Below are 22465 nucleotides of genomic sequence, written 5' to 3' on the forward strand. Positions count from 1 at the left end.
TTACAACATTGACGCCAGCTCAGAATAGAGCTGGCAGCAATGCTGTAGTGCATAGGATGCAGCAACACACATGGTGATGTTCACTGTCTGCAAAGCAGACAGTGGACTTCGTGATGAAGCTGGCCGGGGGGGGGCCTGCACTACCCATGGCAAGGGCATGGCAGTACAGGGGCCCCCCTGGGGCACCCAGCACCCCGTCTCCAACAGCCTCTACATGGCGGTGCTACCGCCATATAAAAGGTGGCAGAGAGAAGGGCCTTAATCCCCAGGGTGATGCTGCTTTCAGCGCTGCCCTGGTAGATTAGAACTGCCAGTACCTTCTTTTTTGAGGAGAACTGGTGGTGCTGGCAGTCCCACCGTGGCACGACCGCCACAGTCATACTGTGGCAGTATAGTCAGACCACTCCCAAAGCGGTCAGACCACCACTTTGGTGCTGGTCAGACTGCCTCCGCGACCCTGTCGTATTCAGGCCCTGAGTCTCCCTCCTGAAGCCTGCCCATATGTACTTCTGCTTGAAAATGTACCTGCTTTGTCTGCTGATACAGTTGAAAATGGGGAAAAGTTCAAGCATAAGTTTGTTCATTGGTTGTCAGATAATTTAAATTTTAATGGATATCATTCCAATCAAATTTTGTTCACTGGAACAGTGTCTTCGATGGGATCATTGCATAAATTCAGAGAAGGTGTGTTTTTAAATTTTGTATGCCAGTTCTTGTGCATGATTTACTAGCATAGACCAGGCATCCCCAAAGGTCAATCTCATGCATAGAGCTTTAGCCAGTTGGTAAATATTTTAGGCAACCAAGAGGTTTGCATAATGTGAGAGAGATCCTTATCCACAGTGAGGCAATCTATCTAGTTGAGAGTGCCGTCACTACACAAAACAGATTCATTAACTTGTTGAGTTTAGACCATCTGGACTGACCAGACTTAAGGCCTGATTTAGATCTCTGCGGAGGGAATACTCCATCACAGACGCGATGGATGTCCGGTCTGCCGTATTATGATCTCCATAGGATAAAATGGGATCTTAATACGGTTGACGGAATACCTGTCATGTTTGTGGCAGAGTAATACCCTCCACTGAGATCTTAATAATGACCTTAGTGTCACCAGGTAATATATCCTAGGCTAGTCATGGTTGTGTATCTGTGAGAGACCATACTAATAAGCCCTTTAGGTTGTCTAATACATCTTCTTCTCTGAGTATTTTAAGTAGGAACATTGCAGGGCTAAAATAAAAAAATGTACTTCATGAACTGGCTGTTTTTATAGGCTTGAATGACTTGCCCTTATTCAGGAAACCGGGGCTGTTTCAAACCTACTGTGTGATGGGTTCAACAGGCACCCTATCAGAGCTGTTCCTTCATGTGCTGGCATGGCTAAGGGTGGTGTGCCAACATGGTTCTAGTTATCATTGAATATTACGGTCTCATTCTTGAACCCCCACTGTCATTTCATTCAGGAGATTTGGGCTAAATGGTCTGGGGGGGTTTGTATTTATTTAATACGTTTTTATAATGATGATTGCCAGGGCAACTTTTGTCTTTTATTTAAATTAGTTGATTATCTATATAAATTCAAGCGTCAAACCAGAATAGGGTACATTTTGGTATTTGTGGCTACTTTCATGCTAAACTATAGGTGGGGATTTCCATTGTTAACAAAATTGGCCCACTAGGTATTAAAGGCCTGATCCAAGACTCTCATGATTCTAGAGGTCAGGAACTTTTGAAATATATTTTTAAGCATGACTTGGTTAACATTCATGTGGTAGCAGCTCTATACTTACTTAACATTGGCCAATGGTGTAGTGCAGTAATTTATTATATTTTCCCTTCCAAGAAAATGTTAAACTATTTATTGTCCTGTGATATTTTCGAGATACCTTATGGGGATCACAATCCTCTTACCAATGTTATTTTCACCACTTTGCCAAATTTGGGTTGTCTATCAAAGGATAAATATGGCCTTGTTTCATCCCTAGATGGGCTTATGTTGAATTGGAGATTAAAGGACATGTATTGTTTCTTGAAGTTGTTACTTCTCAATCATCTTGATCTTTAATCTTTATCTGAAGGCTTAATGAGGACTTAATCGTATCCACATTTGCTGACATCTATAAGGAATAAAATCACTGATGCTTAAAACTGCGCATAACAGCATATTCTCCCACTGAGTGGTTTGATGCTTTTTGTTCAATTGCCAGGAGGCATCTGTGGGCTGCGCTGTCAGCTAGACTTAGGGACTCAATGGCGATTACAGCCTGTCAAGTATCCTACAAAGCCGCTTTAAAAAACAGGAAACATTAAACTGAAAAAACAAGCATGGGATCACCTTACGCTCGGTGGTGAAACTAAGAACTCTGAAACCTTCGGAGCTCTGTTAGACCTTTAATATCTAGTGGTAGCAATTTAACAAAATGCATTATCTACTCTTCCAACATTTACTGATTGGGCTGTTGTTTCAATGATGGTTGGGCTGACTCTCCCCAACTTGATTTTGGACAAGTTCTTTTTATTGAGTTATGGGTGGTCATAAGTGCCTTATAAGAGAGTCTAACAGGCAAGGCGCCATGGCCTAATGGGGCTCCCTTGGATTTAAACAAGTGTAATATTGACTACGGGGTCTCCTACTTACCAATGTTTTCAATACATTTAAAAAAATCATATTTCGAGATCCTGGTCTTCATCCACTTTTGTATCATTTTTTTAAAAAAAGGGAACCAGCAGCAACCCAGTTGTTACAGGTCAATATCACTCATGAACTCTGTCTTTACAATTCTTAGTAGATTCTTTTTTTGATAGGATTAGATCATGGGCGGAGAAGAATGACATTATTACCCCATGACAGTATGGGTTTCACGAGGGCCTAGGTACTTTGTAGCAGTGATTGCATCTTTATTTGATCATTGGTAAAAAAAAACTGTAGCCAAGCACTGCCCTATGTACATGGCCTTTATGGATTTCTTATGTGCATTCTTCTGAGTCAACTGGTCAAATCTTTGGCAAATCCTCATGGATTTGGGCCTAGATGGTCCTATGGTGAAATTATTGTGTTGATCTGCATATGAATCTGGAAGCACACGGCATTTTGGCCCTGATGGGGAGCACTCGTCCCCATTAACCTTGAACGTGGATTGTGGCAGGACTGAGTCCCAATGCCCATCTTGTTTATTTTTTATCTAAACAATTTGAATAAGTGTCTGACACTACGTGGCCTGGATGTGCTCATTATTAAATTAACACTGGTTCCAGCTTTACTATACACGGGTAATGCAGTATTACTGGCCCGTGCCCTGAGGAGTTTGGAGAAATTGGCGGCAGTGTTCTCTGACTTTATGACTGTATTAGATCTGAAGACCAATTTTAGAACATTTCAGATTATGGCATGTGGGCTCCATAGTGTAGTGTCTTGCATGCTATGGCCCTCACGGTCCTCAGTGGACTCTAGACAGGAACTATGTACTTAAGGTGTTAAGGTGTGGTTATAACAGTTATGATGCCGTGTGCGGAGAGCCCAATACTATGTGGAAAAATAAAGACGTCTGTTACAGAACACTATGTGTGGTTTATTAAATAACCTACTCCTTGGACACTACAGCTGGCTATGAGGAAGAGATACATGCCTGAAGAAACAAAGCTGCTCTCCCTGAGAGCTTGCAAAGATGCAGGAAACTCCTAGTGCATGCCAAGTGCGTCCCAAATCTATGCATAGCAGTCTGCAATAGGCGTTTGTGGAATCAAAGCCCCACTCGATCCCCTACACAGTCATTGAAGGAGCTGAAGGCCATTATTGGACCTGTCCCTTTTTAACATGGTCATCTCTAAACTTTTTGCCTCCTTCCTCCTATTTTGTCTGACCTGTTTTGTTGACTTTAGGACTCTGGGCACTTTACCACTGCTAACTAGTGCTAAAGTACATGTGCTCTCTGTCTAAATTGTATTGGTGATGGGTTTCTCCACAATTGGCATATTTGATTTACTAGAAATCCCTAGTAAAGTGTACTAGAGGTGTCCAGGGTCTTTAAATTAAATGCTACTAGTGGGCCTGCAGCACTGATTGTGCCACCGACATGAATAGCCCTGTAAACATGTCTTAGACCTGCCACTGCAGTGCTTGTGTGTGCAGTTTTGCACTGCCAATTTGACCTGATAAGTGTACCCACATGGCAGGCCCAAAGCTTTCCATTAACTAAATGTAGGCCACCCCTAAGGTAGGCCCAAGGCAGCCCCATGGGCAGAGTGCAGTGTATTTAATAGGTCTGACATGTACTGTTGTGGTTTACATCTCCTGAAATACTGCTAAACTATTATTTTAACTATTGCAAGGCCTGTCTCTTTCATAGGTTAACATGGGGATTGCCTTCAAAATATCTTTTTAAGTGTAATTTCCCATTGGGAGCAGATAGACATATGGAGTTTGAAGCTTCTGAACTCACAATTTAAAAATATATCTTTTGGTAAAGTTGTTTTTTAGATTGTAAGTTTGAAAATGCCACTTTTAGAAAGTGGGCATTTACTTGCTTAATCATTTTATGCCTCTGCCTGGCTGCTGAATATACGTCTGGGTCAGACTGACAGTTGGGCTGTTTGTGAATTCACTCTAGGCAGTAACACAAACGGAGTGGAGATGTGTCCTGCATATCCAGATGAGTCTTCCTGGGCTGGAGTGGGAGGGAGGAGCTGCCACCTACACTTGAAAAAGCTGTGTCTGTCCCCTCACAATACAGTCTCCAACCCTCTGGTGTGTGTCTGGGGCAGAACAAAGAAGAGGCAGGGTCTTGTGTACCACAACGACTTTCCTAGTTTGCCTACTTTAGAGGCAGAAATGAGTATAAGTATTGGACTGCTGACCCCACAATTTATAAATTACTTCTGGATCAAGAGGAACCTTTGCCAAGGAGAAGAGCTTGATTCTTGAGGAGGAACTGCCACTCTGCCAGTTGCTTTGCTGTGCTGACCTGCTGAGGCTCCTGCCAGAAGAGGTAAAGAACTGGATCTTGCTTTCTGAAATCCTACTTGTGAAGTTTCTCCAAGGGCTTAAACTGAGCTTTCCCCATGTTGTGAAGCCTCACCTACATCAAAGACTGGGTTCTTCTGCTGAGAGTCCTGACTTGCTAAGTGGTGACAAATCCAGTACCTGGGCCCTTAGAAGTGCAAGCTGATAACCTGTGGGGGGAAATTCACGCACCACCGTGTGCGCATCAGAAAAATCGACACAGTGCCTGTCCCGTGGCTGAAAATTCAATGCAGCATCTGCCTCGCGTCTGGAGAATCAACGCAGTGCCTATTCTCAATGTGAACCCTTTGCACAGCACATTGGAATTTTCCATGCATCGACCCTAGGCATCAAAATGTTCAACCTCCACCGCACGGACCTGAGGCTGCTTGTCCTAAAATTGATTCATCCCTTCACTAAAGGGAAAGATTCAATGCATTGCTTAGACAGAGAATAAAGAATCTACACACTGCCTCACTAGGCAAGTAAGAAATCAATGTATCACTTGCTTTTCCAAAGCATGCTTGCCTGTGCAGCTTTATTTTCAACGCCTACCAGGTACTTTGTGCTAAGACAACGCATCCATCAATTTCTATGGATTAAGACCCTATTTTCTTTTGTATGTTGGATTTTTGACATTTTGGTCTTGTTTGATTTAGATAAATATTGGCTATTTTTCAAAACTAGTGTGGAGTACTTTTGTGGTGTTTCCACTGTGTTACTGTGTGTGTCTGTACAAATACTTTACACATTGCCCCTGAGATAAGCCTGCTTGCTTGTGCCAAGCTACCAAGGGGGTGAGCAGGGTTATATGAGCTGTGTATCTCCCTTACCCTGACTAGAGTGAGAGTCCCTACTTGGACAGGTTGTAAACTGACTGCCAACTAGAGACCACATTTCTAACAGCCATGTAGAGAAGCACATTCGAAAATCCCACTAAAACCCATTAGTAAGGCTGAAAGGAGAGATACTGCAGTGTGCCATAACACAAAGTCATCTTCAATATGAAGCAAACTTCAGAGGCTGTGAGGTGTACAAAAACAGAAACATAGTTATTGGCACATGTGTGTGAAGTGCTATGTGACCTCAAAAATTGAGCGTGATGATCAGGCCTAGGCAATGAGGTGTTGGGTTGAGAGGTTGCCATTCCTGCTTTGCAAGAAGAACAATGCACATGCTCTCAATGAGGACAGAAGGAAGCAAAAAGTATGACGCAGCTGCATTCCTAAAGGAACCACCTTTGTTTGAGACCACAAAGAAACAGAACATTGGTGTCAGGTGCACTGCATTGATCAAAACACTCAATGACTTTATAGATGCAGGGAGAGGAAGATGATAAGGAAATCATTAAATATTTGAAAAACATTGCTGGTTATAGAGTGAAAGAAGTGCTAAAGAAAGTATCATAAATGGATGCAACATCATACCAAATGCTAAAAGAAGCGTTGGCCAAGTTCAATCCGAAGTCAAATGTCGATTATGAGTGATACATCTTCTACTAAGCACACCATGCTGGTGAAATTAAGGATGAATTTGTTGATAGACTTGACGCACTTCTCAAACACTGTAAGTTCTGTTACTTTAATGATGAAGAAGCCATGCGCCTCCAATTCATTGATGGCTGCCTTTCAGATTCCTTCAGAAGATGCATGTTGAGAGAGCCATTCAGTTTAGAGAAAATGCCAATAGCTAAAAAGGCCAAAAGAATGAGCAGATTGTCAAGCTGCTGATATGGAAGCAGGAACAGCCGTAATAAATCAACATTGAAAAGCAGGTAATAGATACACATAAGTCGAAGTCTCAGAAGAAGAAAAAGTTATGCTTTCAATGTGGGTTTTCATTTCCCAATGAAGGTAAATGTCCAGCCCTAGGACAGATGGGCAAAGGCTGCAGGAAAGAAACCACTTCATAATGGTCTGCAAAGTGAAAGAGAAACTAAATGTGTCACAGTGAGAAAAGAAATTGAACACCAGAAGGCTCCAGAAGCATTCTTGTCACTCCCACAAGGCCAAAAGGCAACATCAGTTAAGACAGTAGAAACCAGGCACAGTGGTTCATTGTCAAGTTTATCATATAAAAGCTCTTCAACGTCATTGTCATGCATTAGCAAATGAAGATGGATGTGGTTGATGATATCAACTAAAGAGTGCCATGCACATATAGGGTTAGCTGTTTGCAAAGAAGATCAAAAGTCAAAAGAGAATCATCAAACAAAGCAATGAAATTAATTTGGACAATGTCCTAAATCACATTAAAACTGAATGCGGACAGCAGTGCGTTGATTAAGATCATGTCAGCAGAAAAGTTCAGACTGTCTCCTGTGCCTTGCCTTACTCTGTCAAAACCAAAGCGATATATGTCCCCGAATGTTAGAGTGTTAAGGGTCATTTACAGTAACCTTGCGATACAACACTGAGGCCCTCATTACAAGATTGGAGGTAATGACTGCCTACCGCCACGGTGACAGCCACCAACATACCACCACCGTGGCTACCAGCCAGCAACGCGTATTATGACTGCCGACAGTATACCGCCAAGGATCTGGCGGAACACCAATGACTGCCATGGCGACGGTCGGCAGTAAGGCGGCGCTGCTGACAGCAGCACCGCCACGCCAGCAAAACACCGCCGACTGTATCATTAGCAATGATACGGCCTGGCGATGTTCTGCTGGCGGACCGCGGACCCTCTCCAGCCGGACCACCCCTTGCAAGCAGGTAAGTCGGCTTCTCCGACTGGAGAGGGGGGTGTTGTGTGTATGTGGGGGGGTGTATGTTTTGGGATGCATGCGTGCTTGTGTGAGTCGCGGTGCATGCATGCATGAATGAGTGAGTGTGAGTGTTGTCGATGCATGTGTGTGTCAAGGTCTGTTGGTGTATGTTGTGGCATGTGGGTCTGTATGTGTGCATGCGTGGGTGGTGGTGGGTATGCGTGTGTGCATGTGAGTATATGGGTGCGTGCGTTGGTGTGTACATGTGCGGGGGCAGGAGCGGGTGGGGGAGGACTCTGGGGACAGGGGGCGGGTGAGACCGCTATCAGTGCCAGGGAACGGATTCCCTGGCTCTGATAGTGCCTACAGCCATGGTTTTGTTTTCGTGGTGGTACAGAAACCACGGATCCCATGGTGGTAGGCTAAGTCGTAATCCGGAGGGTGGGAATGTGCTGGCCGCCAGGCTGGAGACCAAAGTCTCCAGCCCAGCTGCAGTTACCACCCTGGCAGTCGGTGTGTTAAAATGGTGGATTTGGATGGTGGTAACCACCATGGTCCAAATCCTGTTTTTTTTACCGCTGGCCTGTTGGCGGTATTACCGCTGCTTTAACACCGACCGCCAGGGTTGTAATGAGGGCCTAAGTAAGTGCAATGTCCTTCAGGAAAATAATCTAGTGCATGTCTACTTAGCTTCGCCACTGCTGCTGACATGGGACTGATATCTCTCAACTACAACATCCATATTCAGGCTGAAACTTTGAGTTAGTTACCTCCATTGTTTCATGGCTTAGGATGACTCAGGAAGATGAAAATGCAACTTAATATTACTGAGGACATTTGCCTGTTGCCCAGCGACACAGAAGAGTCACTTTTTACTTACAAGCAGCCATTGAGAAAGAACTAGAAACACTGTTGAAACATGACCTAATTGAACACTCCACTGGTCCTACACTGTGGGTTTCACCCATAGTTTTGGTGCCAAAAAAGGATAGTGGAGGTGCAATGCACATTTGTGTTAATATGTGCCAGGCCAACAAAGCAGATGAGAGAGAAAGACATCCTGGTCCCCTCAGAGCGGACATGATCATGTAACGGAGCGGAGCTAAAATCTTCTCCCATCTTGACCTCAACAAAGGATATCATCAGCTCGAGTTGAAAGAGAACTGGAGGTACATTACTACTTTTTTGACTAATGTTGGTTTGTTCAGATACAAAAGACTGAGAGCCTGATTTAGGGTCTGCCGTATTTCAATCTCATTGTAGCCTATGGAGATTGTAATACTGCGGCCAGGATAGCCATTACATGCGTGACAGAATAATTTATCCGCCAAACTCTAGATCAGGGCATGAATTTTGGAACATCTTTGGCTGAGGAGATATTTCAGGATGTTAGTTGCTGAATTATTCAACTTGTTACACATGTGTCAATTAGTGAGAACATATTGGTAATTAGGGCAACAAAAAGCAGCATGACAAGGCTATTACGCAAGTGTGTCAAGTACTTGCTGATCAATCAATCAATCATGGATTTATAGAGCTCACTACTCACCTGGTAGGGTCTCAAGGCACTGGGGGGGGAGAGCTACTGTTCGAAAAGCCAAGTCTTGAGGTGTTTCCTGAATGATAGAAGGTCTTGGGTCAGGCAGAGGTGGGGAGGTAGGGAGTTCCAGGTCTTGGCAGCTAGGTGAGAGAATGATCTTCCTCTGGCAGTGGTGCGACGGATACGGGGAACGTAGGCGAGGGCACGGTTGGGGGAGCAAAGGTTGCGGGTGGGAGTGTGAAAGGTGAGTCTGTCGTTAAGGTAGGCGGGACCTGTGTTGTGGAGGGCCTTGTGTGCGTGGATGGGGATTTTGAAGGTGATCCTCTTTGATACTGGTAGCCAGTGTAGGTCTCTGAGGTGGGGTGAGATGTGGTCACAGCATGGGATGTCTAGAATGAGGCGGGCGGATGCGTTCTGGATTCTTTGCAGCTTTGTTTGGAGTTTATTTGTTATTCCTGCATATAGGGCATTTCCGTAGTCCAATCGGCTACTGACCAAGGCGTGGGTGACGGTTTTCCTGGTTTCGATGGGAATCCACTTGAAAATTTTGCAGAGCAGGCAGAGGGTGTTGTAGCAGGAAGAGTAGATGGCATTGACCTGATGAGTCATGCTGAGTGTGGAATCCAAGATGAAGCCCAAGTTGCGTGCGTGGGTGGTGGGTGAGGGTGCGGATCCTAGGGAGGTGGGTCACCAGGAGTCGTTCCAGGCTGAAGGGTTGGTGCTGAAGATGAGTACTTCTGTCTTGTCTATGTTTAACCTGAGGTGGCTTGATTCCATCCAGCTGGCGAAGGCTTGGAGTCCATTGTGGATGTTGTCCTTTGCAGTAGTGGTGTCTTTTGTGAGGGAGATGATGAACTGAGTGTTGTCAGCGTAGGAGACTATGTTGATGTGGTATGTTCGTGCGATGCTGGTGAGGGGGGCCATGTACACGTTGAAGAGTGTGGGGCTGAGTGAAGATCCTTGAGGGACGCCACAGGTGAATCCGGAGGCTTCTGACCGGAACGGCGGGAGGCGGACATGCTGGGTTCTGCTGATGTAGGTAACTGTGAATGCAGCAAAGTGTGAGTTTTACAAAACCAAACTTAAATTATTTTGGCACATATTCTCTGATGGGAGAATGCTTCTTGACCTGGATAAGATCTATGCACCTACCTGCCCCCCACAAAATGTAACCACGCTACAACTCTCCCTAGGTATGGCCTGTTATTGGTCAAGGTACATTCTTGACTTTACTACAGTGTGCCCCATTAAGTGACTTAAAGAAACAGAATGTCCCATTTCAGTGGTCTCCTGAATGCAATCACAGTTTCAAAGAAATAAAACATGAGTCTGAGGACGCAAATGAAAAGGCCTATTTTGACCCCAAGTTACACACTGAGATCTCAGGGGGTGGGGGGGCTGGGGGCAATTGTTGCTCAACACAATGGCCATCTGAATGCCCGCAGACATATTTTGCCCTATGCCAGTAGAAGCCTGTCTGAAACAGAACATGCCTATTCTCAGCTGGAGGAGGAGAGTACAGCTGTAGTGTGGGCCTGCAAACATTTTAATGTGTTTTTATATGGGAAATGTTTCACTATCATCACAGTCCACCAGGCGTTGCTCAGTAGTTTTGGAAACACAAAAGCTAAGATGCCCCCTCATATCTAGAGGTTGTGGTTGTGACTACAAGAGTATAACTATGAGATTGTACAGACGCTGAGAAAAGACAAAAACCCTGCAGATTACTTTTCATGAGTGCTGCTTTTTCGTCACAGTTCAACATCCAAAGTGGCTGAAGAGTACCTCAATATCATTGTGATGTCCAACATACCAGTAGCTCTGTCCCTTGACCAGATTATTGCCAGATTATTGCTGCTACCAAGTTAGATAAAGTCATGCTCATCCTCAAAGATCTCATTACAGCACAATCTTGGTAAACACATGTTCATCCTTTTGCTGATGATGTTGAAATCCAAATATGCAAAAATTTACAGGATGAACTAACTGTCACCCAAGATCATAACATATTGAGAAGCTTGAGAGTCGCCGTACCTCATAGCCTGAGACAGCTGGTCATTGAGCTAGCCCATGAAGGACATCACAGCATTGTAACCACCAAAAGAGCCCTAAGAGACTGAGGCCCTCATTACGACCCCGGCAGTCGGTGATAAAATGGCGGTAATACCGCCAACAGGCTGGTGGTAAGTACCGCCAAATTATGACCATCCCGTTAGATCTCCAAAAGACAGCCAATGTACCACACTGACCACCAGGGCAGAAACAACTGTCAACAAGCGGTAGCCACCTACAGCCTGGCGGAAGACAAAGTTCCATCCGCCATATAATGACATGGCAATCCGCCACCTTTTCTGGGGCGGTACCAACGCCATCAAAAGCCTGGCAGAAAACACATCACAGAAGTGAAAGGACTCACCAATGGAAACACACTGAAGAACCATGCTGCCATGGAACCAGAACACCAAGAATTCCCGATGATCTTCTACATTATGCTCCACCACGAACACCAACGCCAGTGAAGACGATGATGGTGAGCACAGCCGCCTAGAACACGAGAGAAGGGGGGAGGAAAACGAGAGTGACACACATATACACACACACCAAACACACCACATACACACACACCATGCACACAACCAGCTGCACAAGAAAACAATTTATCCCCGGCCGACTATTACAAGAACAACAGGAATTAACTAAAGTGATTGTAATAAGATCAACACAAAATTAATAATTCGATTTGGCAATGCAACAGATCTGTACAAATGTACAAAAAAGGGACACTGCCTAGTCCTCAGTTCACCGGGGCCACATGGCCACAGGGCAAAGTCCAAGGCTCCACTCAATCCCTACACCATTACGGAGAGAACACTGCAGGGGCATCAGTTGGCCAATAGGCAGGCACCTCGGGGGGGCACCTCAGCTGGATGCGGAAACAAGACCACTGGTTCTGGAGGGGGCAACATGCCCAGTGCTTGATCCTGGGGAGTGCAAGGCCACAGTATTTCAAGTGGGTGACTTGCCCACTGGTTCTGGAGGGGGCCACATACCCTGTGCTTGGTCCTGGGGAGTGCAAGGACACAGTCTCTTAAGTGGCTGACATGCCCACTGGTTCTGGAGGGGGCAACATGCCCTGTGCTTGGTCATGAGGAGTGCGAGGCCACAGTCTCTAGAAGTGGGTGAATACCCTACTGGTTTTGGAGGGGGCAACATGCCCTGTGCTTGGTCCTGGGGAGTGCACGGCCACAGTCTCTCAAGTGGGTGAATATCCCACTGGTTCTGGAGGGGGCAACATGCCATCTGCTTGGTCATGGGGAGTGCAAGGCCAGAGTCTCTCTTGGTCCTGGAGAGTGCAAGGCCACAGTCTCTCGAGTGGGTGAATAACCCACTGGTTCTGGATGGGGCAACATGCTCTGTGCTTGGTCCTGGGGAGTGCAAGGCCACAGTCTCTCGAGTGGGTGAATACCCCACTGGTTCCGGAGGGTGCAACATGCCCTATGCTGGGTCCTGGGGAGTGCAAGGCCACAGTCTCTCAAGTGGGTGAATACCCCACTGGTTCTGGAGGGGACAGGTTGCACAGCAGCCCATGGAGGCTGGATCATATGGCGTCCGCTGTCAGTGACAACTGCACTGTGGAGGTGATGGTAGTGGGAGGCTCTTGCTCAGCCCCTGGACCCTCTGATGGCTGCACTGTGGTGGGGGTGGTAGTGGGAGGTTCCTGCTCAGCCCCTGCACCCTGTGATGGCTGCACTGTGGTGGTAGTGGGAGTGTCCTGCTCAGCCCCTGCACGCACAACCACAGCTGGCGGTGGGGGCTCTGTGACAGCTGCTGGTGCAGGCTCCTTGCCCTTTCTGCTGGCTGGTGCAGGCTACTTCTCTTTTCTGCTGCCTGTTTCAGGCTCCTTTCCCTTTCTGCTGGCTGGAGCAGGCTCCTTCCCCTTCTTGCTGGCTGGTGCAGGCTCATTCCCCTTTCTGCTGGCTGGTGCAGGCTCCTTCCTCTTCAGTATTTGTGGACTGGAATTCTTTCCAAAACAAGTAGGTGCAGACAGAACTGGGCTCGTGGACTGTTTAGCTGAGGTGCTTGGCTCTTGATACCCTAGCCATACCTGCAGGACGGGGGGAGGAGTAGGGAAGATGTCAATGGTGGAAAGGAAAAGCTTTTTAGGGACATTGGGGTGGGAAAAGGGAGAAGAAATGGGAGGGGCTGATGAGAGAGTTGTTGTTGGAGGTGTTTGCTGGATTTGGGTGCAGGTGCATGGGTTGTATGCTGTTGCGAGGTGGATGGCTGTTGGGTTTTTGAGTGCTTGTGTTTGTGTACTTTAGGAGGTGGGACAGACACGCTGGGAGAGGACACAGGGGCTGTGCGCATGGATGTAGTGGAGCCCTCTGCCAGTGAGGTGTGTGTTCTGCTTGGTGTGGTGATGATGCAGGTAGTGGATGATGATGTAGTGCATGCAGGTGAGTGTGGATGTAACTGGGTGGGAGGTGGAGGAAGAGAAGGGAATACTGTGGAAATAGTGGATGTTGTGTTTGCAATTGAATGGTGTTTGTGTGAGTGCCTGTGGGATGAAGTGTGGTGCTAGTGTTTGCCTGTGACACTTTTCGGAGTTGTCCTGTGTGCATGTTTGTCTGGTTGTGTGCTTGGGATGGGTTGGGGTTGAGGAGAATGGGACTGGGAAGTGGTAGTTGGAGGGGGGACAGTTGAAACAGGGACAATGGCTTCCATCAGAGAGGAGGCCAGAGCCTGGATCGATCTCTGTTGGGCCACCAATCCACTGTGAATGCCCTCCAGAAATGCATTAGATTGCTGCATCTAGGCTGCAAGTCCCTGGATGGCATTCACAATGGTTGATTGTCCTTCAGAGATGGATCTCAGGAGGTCAATAGCCTCCTCCCTCACTCAGGGCAGCAGGGCTCACTGGGCCAGGGCCTGAGGTGGCTGGGGTGAAGGAGATGCCCACCCTCCTGGGTGAGTGGGCATGGGCAACTCGCTGAGGGGTTGCTGGGAGGGCGGTGCCGGTATGGGGGATGGCTGCTGTACCTGTAGCTGGGGTGGTCACAGAGGTGTCCGCCACCACCAGGGAGCTTCCATCAGAGGAGGTATCGGAGTCAGTATTCTCTCCTCCAGTCTCCGCCATGGTGCTCCCCTCACCCTCTGTCCCACTTGTACCCTCAGCATCAGTGGACTCTGACACCTGGGTCCTGTGAGATGCAGCTTCCTCCGTCGCTGGTGCCTCTGCTCCTCCACCAGATGATGCTAATGCACATAAGGACAGGATGACAAAACAAGAAAGGGGGGAGAGAGACAAAGTATATGCTGGGTCAATGACTGCACCAACACCACAGTTGGCATACACAGCTCCCTCACACACAGGGTACAGGCCTGTGCACTATGCATTGCACTACCAGTGATATTGCTAGCCACCAAGGCATGAGGCACACACCGCCAACTGCAGCACACCAGGGACCCACACAGCCCTGACCAGTAGTGAATGCTAACAAGCTAGGTAGGCAGTATTTTCCCTTCAGACCCTTAGCCACCAGAGGACCTACACTGCCATGACTGGCCTGGCCTAGGGGCACCCACTGACACAAACCTACCACCCAGATACCACCCCACCAGCCGTAAGTTGTAATGATAGCCACTGTGCTCACCCCCTTGTGGCTGCTGTGCTGCCCTCAAGCGCCCATCCAGCTGTGGATAGGCCACCACCAGTATGCGGACCATCAGGGGGGTCAGAGTTTGACGGGCACCCCTTCCCGCATTGGGAGACTATCCCCAGCTGGGCCTCCACGGTCTTCTGTGTGCAGCATCTCAAGTCCTCCCACTGTTTCGACAGTGGATGCTCCGCCTGCCATAGAACCCCAGGGTCCGCATGTCCTTGGCGATGGCACACCATATACCCTTCTTTTGATGAGCGCTGACCTGCAGAGGCAATACAGACAGGGGAACACCATTAGACAAACAGTCCAGCCAGTTACACAAATGGCCCACCGTACCCATTTACAGCACTATTGACACAAACATAGCCCAACACTCAATGTGTACCCATCCAGGAGGTCATTCCTCCCCCCCTTACACAATGCCTTCAAACACACATCCAAACATGCATTCCACATGCATTGTGCCCACAGTGTACCCTCATGTTTGTCTGGAGGCCCATTCAGCAGTCTGCACTGAGATAGGACCCCATCCACCAGTCTCTCCAGCTCCTCTGAAGTGAAGGCTGGGGCCCTTTCCCTGATCACACGGGCCATGGTAGGTTCCAGACACAGGTCACAGCAGCACATGCAGTGTAGGTCCTGTACTATGAAAGGTCAGGAAACAAGTGAGGAATCAGATAGATAATGGCGGTCATGTCCGCGGCGGTGCATACCATCAGTACAGGCATAGATCACCATCGGCCACTGTACCCCACAGGGCCCAATATTAACCAATGAGGAATAACACGGCGGTTCCCGACCGACTCCTGCCACAGCGCACGTCAGCGGCATTACCTCACTTCCACTTGTCCCTTCACACAGGACAGGCGGACACCATTTCAGGGGGGGCAGGCCTATGGAATAATGTTACATCACAGGAGAAATAGCCACGTCCCGAACAGATTACACTGACCCATTACATGTATACAGATTGCACACTACTATTGTGGCTCCATTGTTCAGCTTGTGACAGACTCCTCACTCTTTTGTCCCTTAATATCCTACCGCTGCAGATGCATAGGAGATGGAGACATACCCCCATGTACAGACCTCTTGTGGACTTGGCTACACTGAAGGACAGGCACATAATACTCACCTATAGACTGGACAGGGCCAAAATCACAGAGTTGTGTGCCGAATTGGAGCCTGACCTGATATCTGCTATCCGTCATCCCACTGGGATCCCCCCTCTTGGACAAGTTCTATTAGTGCTCCATTTCCTGGCAACTGGTTCTTTCCAAGTGACTGTGGGCTTGCCAGCAGGAATGTCACATCCAACATTCTCAATAGTGCTGACAAGAGTATTGCCTGCCCTGATAAAATACATGTGCAGCTATATTGCATTCCCCCAGGTTGAGGATTTGGCCTATGTGAAGGCCGAGTTTTATGCAATGGAACATATCCCTAATATAACTGGGGTGACTGACGGAACACATATTGCATTTGTTCCCCCCAGGCAGAATGAACAGGTGTTCAAGAATCGTAAGAGTTTCCACTCTATGAATGTGCAGATGGTGTGGTTGGCAGACCAGTACATCTCCCACGTCAATGCTAAGTACCCTGGGTTGGTGCATGATGTCTTTGTCCTGAGGAATAGCAGCAACCCAAATGTGATGGGCCAACTACAGAGGCACAGGGTGTGGCTAATAGGTGAGCCCTGGTTCCCACCCAGTATATGTTGGTGTATGGGTATGGTGTGGGCCACATAGGATAGTGTGTGGCTAGTGTTGTCCCTCAATATTTGCAGGTGGCTCTGGTTACCCAAACCTATCATGGCTGTTGAACCCTGTAAGGAAGGCCAGGACAAGGGCAGAAGAACATAATGAGGCACATGGGCAGAAGGATAATTGAGAGATCCTTTGGCCTCCTGAAAGCTAGGTTCCGGTGCCTCTGTCTAACAGGTGGATCCCTGTACTACTCAGCCAAGAAGGTCTGCCAGATAGTAGTGGCACGCTGCATGTTGCACAACCTGGCTCTCAGACGCCATGTCCCTTTTCTGCAGGAGGAGGAGTCTGGAGATGCCTCTGTGGCAGCAGTTGACCCTGTGGACAGTGAGGATGAGGAGGCAGAGGATGAGAACAACAGAACAACTATAATCCGTCAGTACTTCCAATGACACACAGGTGAGACAGTGTAACTTTACATTTTAATGACTTTGGTTGTATTCTGTGTGGCATTGGTATTCTGGCATTTCCCACTTCAACGCCCACTTACTGTTGCCTCTGGCTATTCATTTTGCAGATGTTGGTGATTTGACAAATACTCCTGGTGTGATCACAACAACCAGCTACAGGTCAGTCATTAATTCTATGCTCATTCTATTTACAGTTTGTTTGCACTGGTTCTACCTGTTTCAATCAATACATATTTGAAATACAAGACATACTCAAAATCGATTTTTATCAAAGGGTGTTTATTGAAGTGCTAACATATAGGGGGAAGTGCAATGGGGTGGGATGATGATGGAGGAAAGTCCAGGGTATTGTTCCAATCTGTTTGTAGCACAGGTGCATTGTCCAAGGGGATATAGGAAGGGGAGCAATGGCAGTTCAAGGTGGACAGGGTGACTGAGTGGGACACAAGGGGGACAATCAGGAGAGTCTGATTTCCTGGTGGTGGTCTTGGCAAGTGTCTCTGGCTTTTTTCTGGATCACAGGGAACATTTGTGAGATGGTTCACCTTCTGCAGGGGGAGGGGTGCTGTTGGCCTGTGGGTCCTGTGATGGGGCCTCCTGGCCACTAGCGGCAGCAGAAGTGGAAGGCTGTTCAGATGACTGGCTAGTGGCAGGGGCCCACTGGTGTGAGACTGCCTCCCTCATAATGTTGGCCATGTCTGCCAGAACCCCTGCTATGGAAATCAGGGTGTCGTTGACAGCCTGCAAGTCCTACCTGATCCCCTGGTACTGTCCCTCCTGCAGCCGCCTGTTCTCCTGCACGTCGTCCAGGATCTGGCCCATCGTGTCCTGGGAATGTTACGAGGCTCCCAGGATCTCGGAGAGTGCTTTCTGGAGAGTTGGTTCCCTGGGCCTGTCCTCCCCCTGGCACACAGCAGTCTTCCCAGTTTCCCTAGTGGCCTGTGCCTCTGTCCCCTGAACCATGTGCCCACTGCCACTGACCCCAGGTCCCTGATTTTCTTGGGTGCGAGGTGTAGCCTGGGGTCCCTGTACAGGTGGGTACACGGCTGATTGATGTGTCCTGGGGACAGAGGTTTGGGGATGATGGGTGGGTGCTGTGGTGTTGGATACTGAGGGGGGAGGCTCTGTGGTGGTGTGTGACTGGCCTTGGGTAACCGGCTGTCCAGTGGTCCCTGATGAGCCAGGAAGATCATCCAGATCCTGAAGTCCAGAGTTACTGTCATCACTGTGGGCCTCTTCTGTTGGGGGACTGGATAGTGCTAGCACCTCCTCGCCTGTGACATTGGCTGGGGTATCTGTGGGGATGTAAATGATGTGTTATGCTTCATGTGCATGGCGTATTGTACATCCCGTTTTTTCCCTCTATGTTTGGTGTTGCCCTGCCAGCTTTTACTTGTGTATGTTGGTGTATGGTGGGATTGATAGTTCTCTCTGCTATGCATGCTTTAGTGATGAGTGTCCATGTAGGGCTGTGAGGGGTGTCCATTCATTGGTACAGCATGCAGGCTTGGCATTGGTATTGGTGCGATGTGATGGTGGGGTGTACGGGATGTACTGGAGTGATGGAGTGAGGGTGAAGGTATGTGATCTCATGCAGGTATGGGGGTGATAATTGTTGAAAGTTGACTTACCAGAGTCCAGTCCTCCTCCGACTCCAGCCAGGCCCTCAGGATGCAGTATTGCCAAGACTTGTTCCTCCCATGCTGTGAGTTGTGGGGGAGGAGGTGGGGGTCCACCGCCAGTCCACTGTATAGCAAGCTGGTGTCTTGCTGCTATGGAACGTACCTTCCCCCATAGGTCATTCCACCTCTTCCTGATGTCGTACCTTGTTCTGGGGTGCTGTCCCACTGCTCTGACCCTGTCCACGATTCTCCGCCATAGCTCCATCTTCCTTGCAATGGATATCTGCTGCACCTGTGCTCCAAATAGCTGTGGCTCTACCCTGAAAATTTCCTCCACCATGACCCTTAACTCCTCCTCTCGAAACGCGGGTGCCTTTGTGGTGCCATGGGTATTATGTGATGTCTGTTGGTGAGGGTTTGTTGGGTAATGTGTTGGGATATGTGAAGTGGGGTGCATGAGGGATGTATGGGTGTATGTGGTGTGTGTATGTAGTTGTGTCAGTGGTCTTGGTGTAAGTCTCATGCTAATGAATTGTAATCATGGAGGGTTGTGGATAATGTGGGTGTGTGTTTTATAGTGGTGTGGGTATGGTGTGTGTATGGGTGTCAGGTGTGTGTTGTTTGAATTGGCCAATGTGATGTTCTTTTGTCTGAGGGTGTCCATTGTGAGCGCGGCAGTAGGTACCGCCAATGGTTTACCGCCGTTGAATGCTGCTGTAATCCTTTTTCTAATTTACCCATAAATGCCATTCTCCTATCATCCGTGTGATCTAAAAAGCGTTTCTCTACAGGTGTGACCAACCCTGTCAAGTTATTGCGGTGAGCATAAGATGTACTCATTTCCAATGTCGGCTCAAAGAATCCTTTAAGTAACTTTATACTATAGTATCTAGCTACATCACTCAAATCCTCTATTAAAGGCACATAAGAAAACTCAAAGTCATGATTGGAATAAAAGTACTGGACTTCCTCCTGGATATCGTCTCGACATATTCACTCAGCAGGCGATAGAAAACGTTAGTAGAAAGTTCACTTTTGGATTAGTTCCCTCATGTAAGTATCTCTCATCCAGCTCAAACGTCTCCAAAGCAGTTAGTGCAGCAGTAGTTTCAGGAACTGAAGCTGACCCCTCCCCCCCTCCTACCTCATATGGCGGCCGCTGCGCGACAGTGGTAGCGACCCTTGACCCAAGGGTAGGTCGCTCCCCCTGCCGCTGCAGCTCCTCCAGGTTCCTGAGTTCCTGAGACCCACCCCACAGTAAGTACCCCCCACCTCCCAGCCCCTCGTTCTGCCCTGCGCTACTCACCCTCTCTCCTGCTCCTGCTTCTTTTCCTCTTTCCTTCTTCTCTGTTCTTCCTCCTCGCTCCTCGTCTGTATTCTTCTTCTGTACTCCTCTTCTCCCCGTCTTCTCTCCTCTTCTCTTCTTCCTCATCTTCTGCTGTGGTATTCTGCACTCTGTTTCTTCGTTTTTTGTATCTCCCTCCGTGTTCTTCTGTGTTCTTCTGTGTTCCTCTGTCTTCCTCTGTCTTCCTCTGTCTTCCTCTGTCTTCCTCTGTCTTCCTCTGTGTTCTTCTGTCTCCCTCTGTGTTCTTCTGTCTCCCTCTGTGTTCTTCTGTATTCTTCTCTGTTCTTCTGTCTTCCTCTGTCTTCTTCTGTCTTCCTCTGTGTTCTTCTGTATTCTTCTCTGTTCTTCTGTACTCCTCTCTGTTCTTCTGTGTTCTTCTGTGTGTCTTCTGCTCTTCCGGTCTTCTGCTCTTCCGGTCTTCAGTCCTTCCAGTCTTCTGCTCTTCTGTTCTTCTTTTCTTCTTGTCTTCTGCCTTCGGCTCTTCTGCCTCCTCCGTCCTCTTCTCCCCGCGCCTGCCCTCCTGCCTCATCCCCCTCCCCCACTCGCATCCCCCCCTCTATCTCCCCTATCTAACCCGTTCACTTTCTACCTCCCTCACTCCTCCTATCTACCTATCTCTCCATCTCTCTATCCCACTATCCAACTCCCTCACTCTCCACCTCCTCCTATCTTCCTATCTCTCTATCTTTTTCCCTATCTATCAATTTCTCTATCTACCTTTTCTCTCTACCTATTTCTCTATCTCTCCCCCCCTCCCGCCACCCCCTCTATTACCTATCTTCCTATCCCCTCACTCTACCTCTCACTCTCACCCACCTCTACAACCCCCCTCCCCTATCTTCACAACCCTACACCTATCTTTCTCCCTAATCTCCTAAACCTCCTAACACTCTCCCCCCTCCACCCTTAAACCCCCCTCCCCCAGCTCTTCTCACTCTACCTGTCCCCCCCCTCCCTCGCACTTTCCCGCCGCGACCTCCTGCACGCCCCCGCCCCCCAGCTCCCATTCGCCTCCAGCTGACCCCTCCCCCCCCTCCTACCTCATATGGCGGCCGCTGCGCGACAGTGGTAGCGACCCTTGACCCAAGGGTAGGTCGCTCCCCCTGCCGCTGCAGCTCCTCCAGGTTCCTGAGTTCCTGAGACCCACCCCACAGTAAGTACCCCCCACCTCCCAGCCCCTCGTTCTGCCCCGCGCTACTCACCCTCTCTCCTGCTCCCGCTTCTTTTCCTCTTTCCTTCTTCTCTGTTCTTCCTCCTCGCTCCTCGTCTGTATTCTTCTTCTGTACTCTTCTTCTGTACTCCTCTTCTCCCCGTCTTCTCTCCTCCCTCATCTTCTGCTGTGGTATTCTGCACTCTGTTTCTTCGTTTTTTGTATCTCCCTCCGTGTTCTTCTGTGTTCTTCTGTGTTCCTCTGTCTTCTTCTGTCTTCCTCTGTCTTCTTCTGTCTTCCTCTGTGTTTTTCTGTCTTCCTCGGTGTTCTTCTGTCTTCCTCTGTGTTCTTCTGTCTCCCTCTGTGTTCTTCTGTCTCCCTCTGTGTTCTTCTGTATTCTTCTCTGTTCTTCTGTCTTCCTCTGTCTTCTTCTGTCTTCCTCTGTGTTCTTCTGTATTCTTCTGTGTTCTTCTGTGTTCTTCTGTGTTCTTCTGTACTCCTCTCTGTTCTTCTGTGTTCTTCTGTGTTCTTCTGTGTGTCTTCTGCTCTTCCGGTCTTCTGCTCTTCCGGTCTTCTGCTCTTCTGTTCTTCTTTTCTTCTTGTCTTCTTGTCTTCTGCCTTCGGCTCTTCTGCCTCCTCCGTCCTCTTCTCCCCGCGCCTGCCCTCCTGCTCCTGCCTCATCCCCCTCCCCCACTCGCATCCCCCCTCTATCTCCCCTATCTAACCCGTTCACTTTCTACCTCCCTCACTCCTCCTATCTACCTATCTCTCCATCTCTCTATCCCACTATCCAACTCCCTCACTCTCCACCTCCTCCTATCTTCCTATCTCTCTATCTTTTTCCCTATCAATCGATTTCTCTATCTACCTTTTCTCTCTACCTATTTCTCTATCTCTCCCCCCCTCCCGCCACCCCCTCTATTACCTATCTTCCTATCCCCTCACTCTACCTCTCACCCTCACCCACCTCTACAACCCCCCCTCCCCCATCTTCACAACCCTACACCTATCTTTCTCCCTAATCTCCTAAACCTCCTAACACTCTCCCCCCTCCACCCTTAAACCCCCCTCCCCCAGCTCTTCTCACTCTACCTGTCCCCCCTCCCTCGCGCTTTCCCGCCGCGACCTCCTGCACGCCCCCGCCCCCCAGCTCCCATTCGCCCCCAGCTGACCCCTCCCCCCCCTCCTACCTCATATGGCGGCCGCTGCGCGACAGTGGTAGCGACCCTTGACCCAAGGGTAGGTCGCTCCCCCAGCCGC

The 22465-nt window shown here is 48.5% G+C and overlaps 1 protein-coding gene across 2 annotated transcripts in view; it reads right to left on the reverse strand.

The window, feature by feature from the left end:
- The window catches only part of LOC138261693 (cathelicidin-related peptide Pt_CRAMP2-like), a 118384-nt gene that overhangs the window by 37579 nt on the left and 58340 nt on the right, over nucleotides 1-22465 (reverse strand). The window contains exon 4 of one of the 2 annotated variants that reach the window (XM_069210954.1): nucleotides 6462-6691. The exons of the other annotated variant lie outside the window; for it this stretch is intronic. Coding sequence (XP_069067055.1) covers nucleotides 6668-6691 — 24 coding nt within the window. The 3' untranslated portion in view covers nucleotides 6462-6667. Of the gene's footprint in view, nucleotides 1-6461; nucleotides 6692-22465 lie in introns of those variants that run through there. 2 annotated transcript variants of the gene reach the window in all.

Source organism: Pleurodeles waltl, chromosome 10 (assembly GCF_031143425.1).
Source record: "Pleurodeles waltl isolate 20211129_DDA chromosome 10, aPleWal1.hap1.20221129, whole genome shotgun sequence".
NCBI classification, from domain to species: Eukaryota; Metazoa; Chordata; class Amphibia; order Caudata; family Salamandridae; genus Pleurodeles; species Pleurodeles waltl.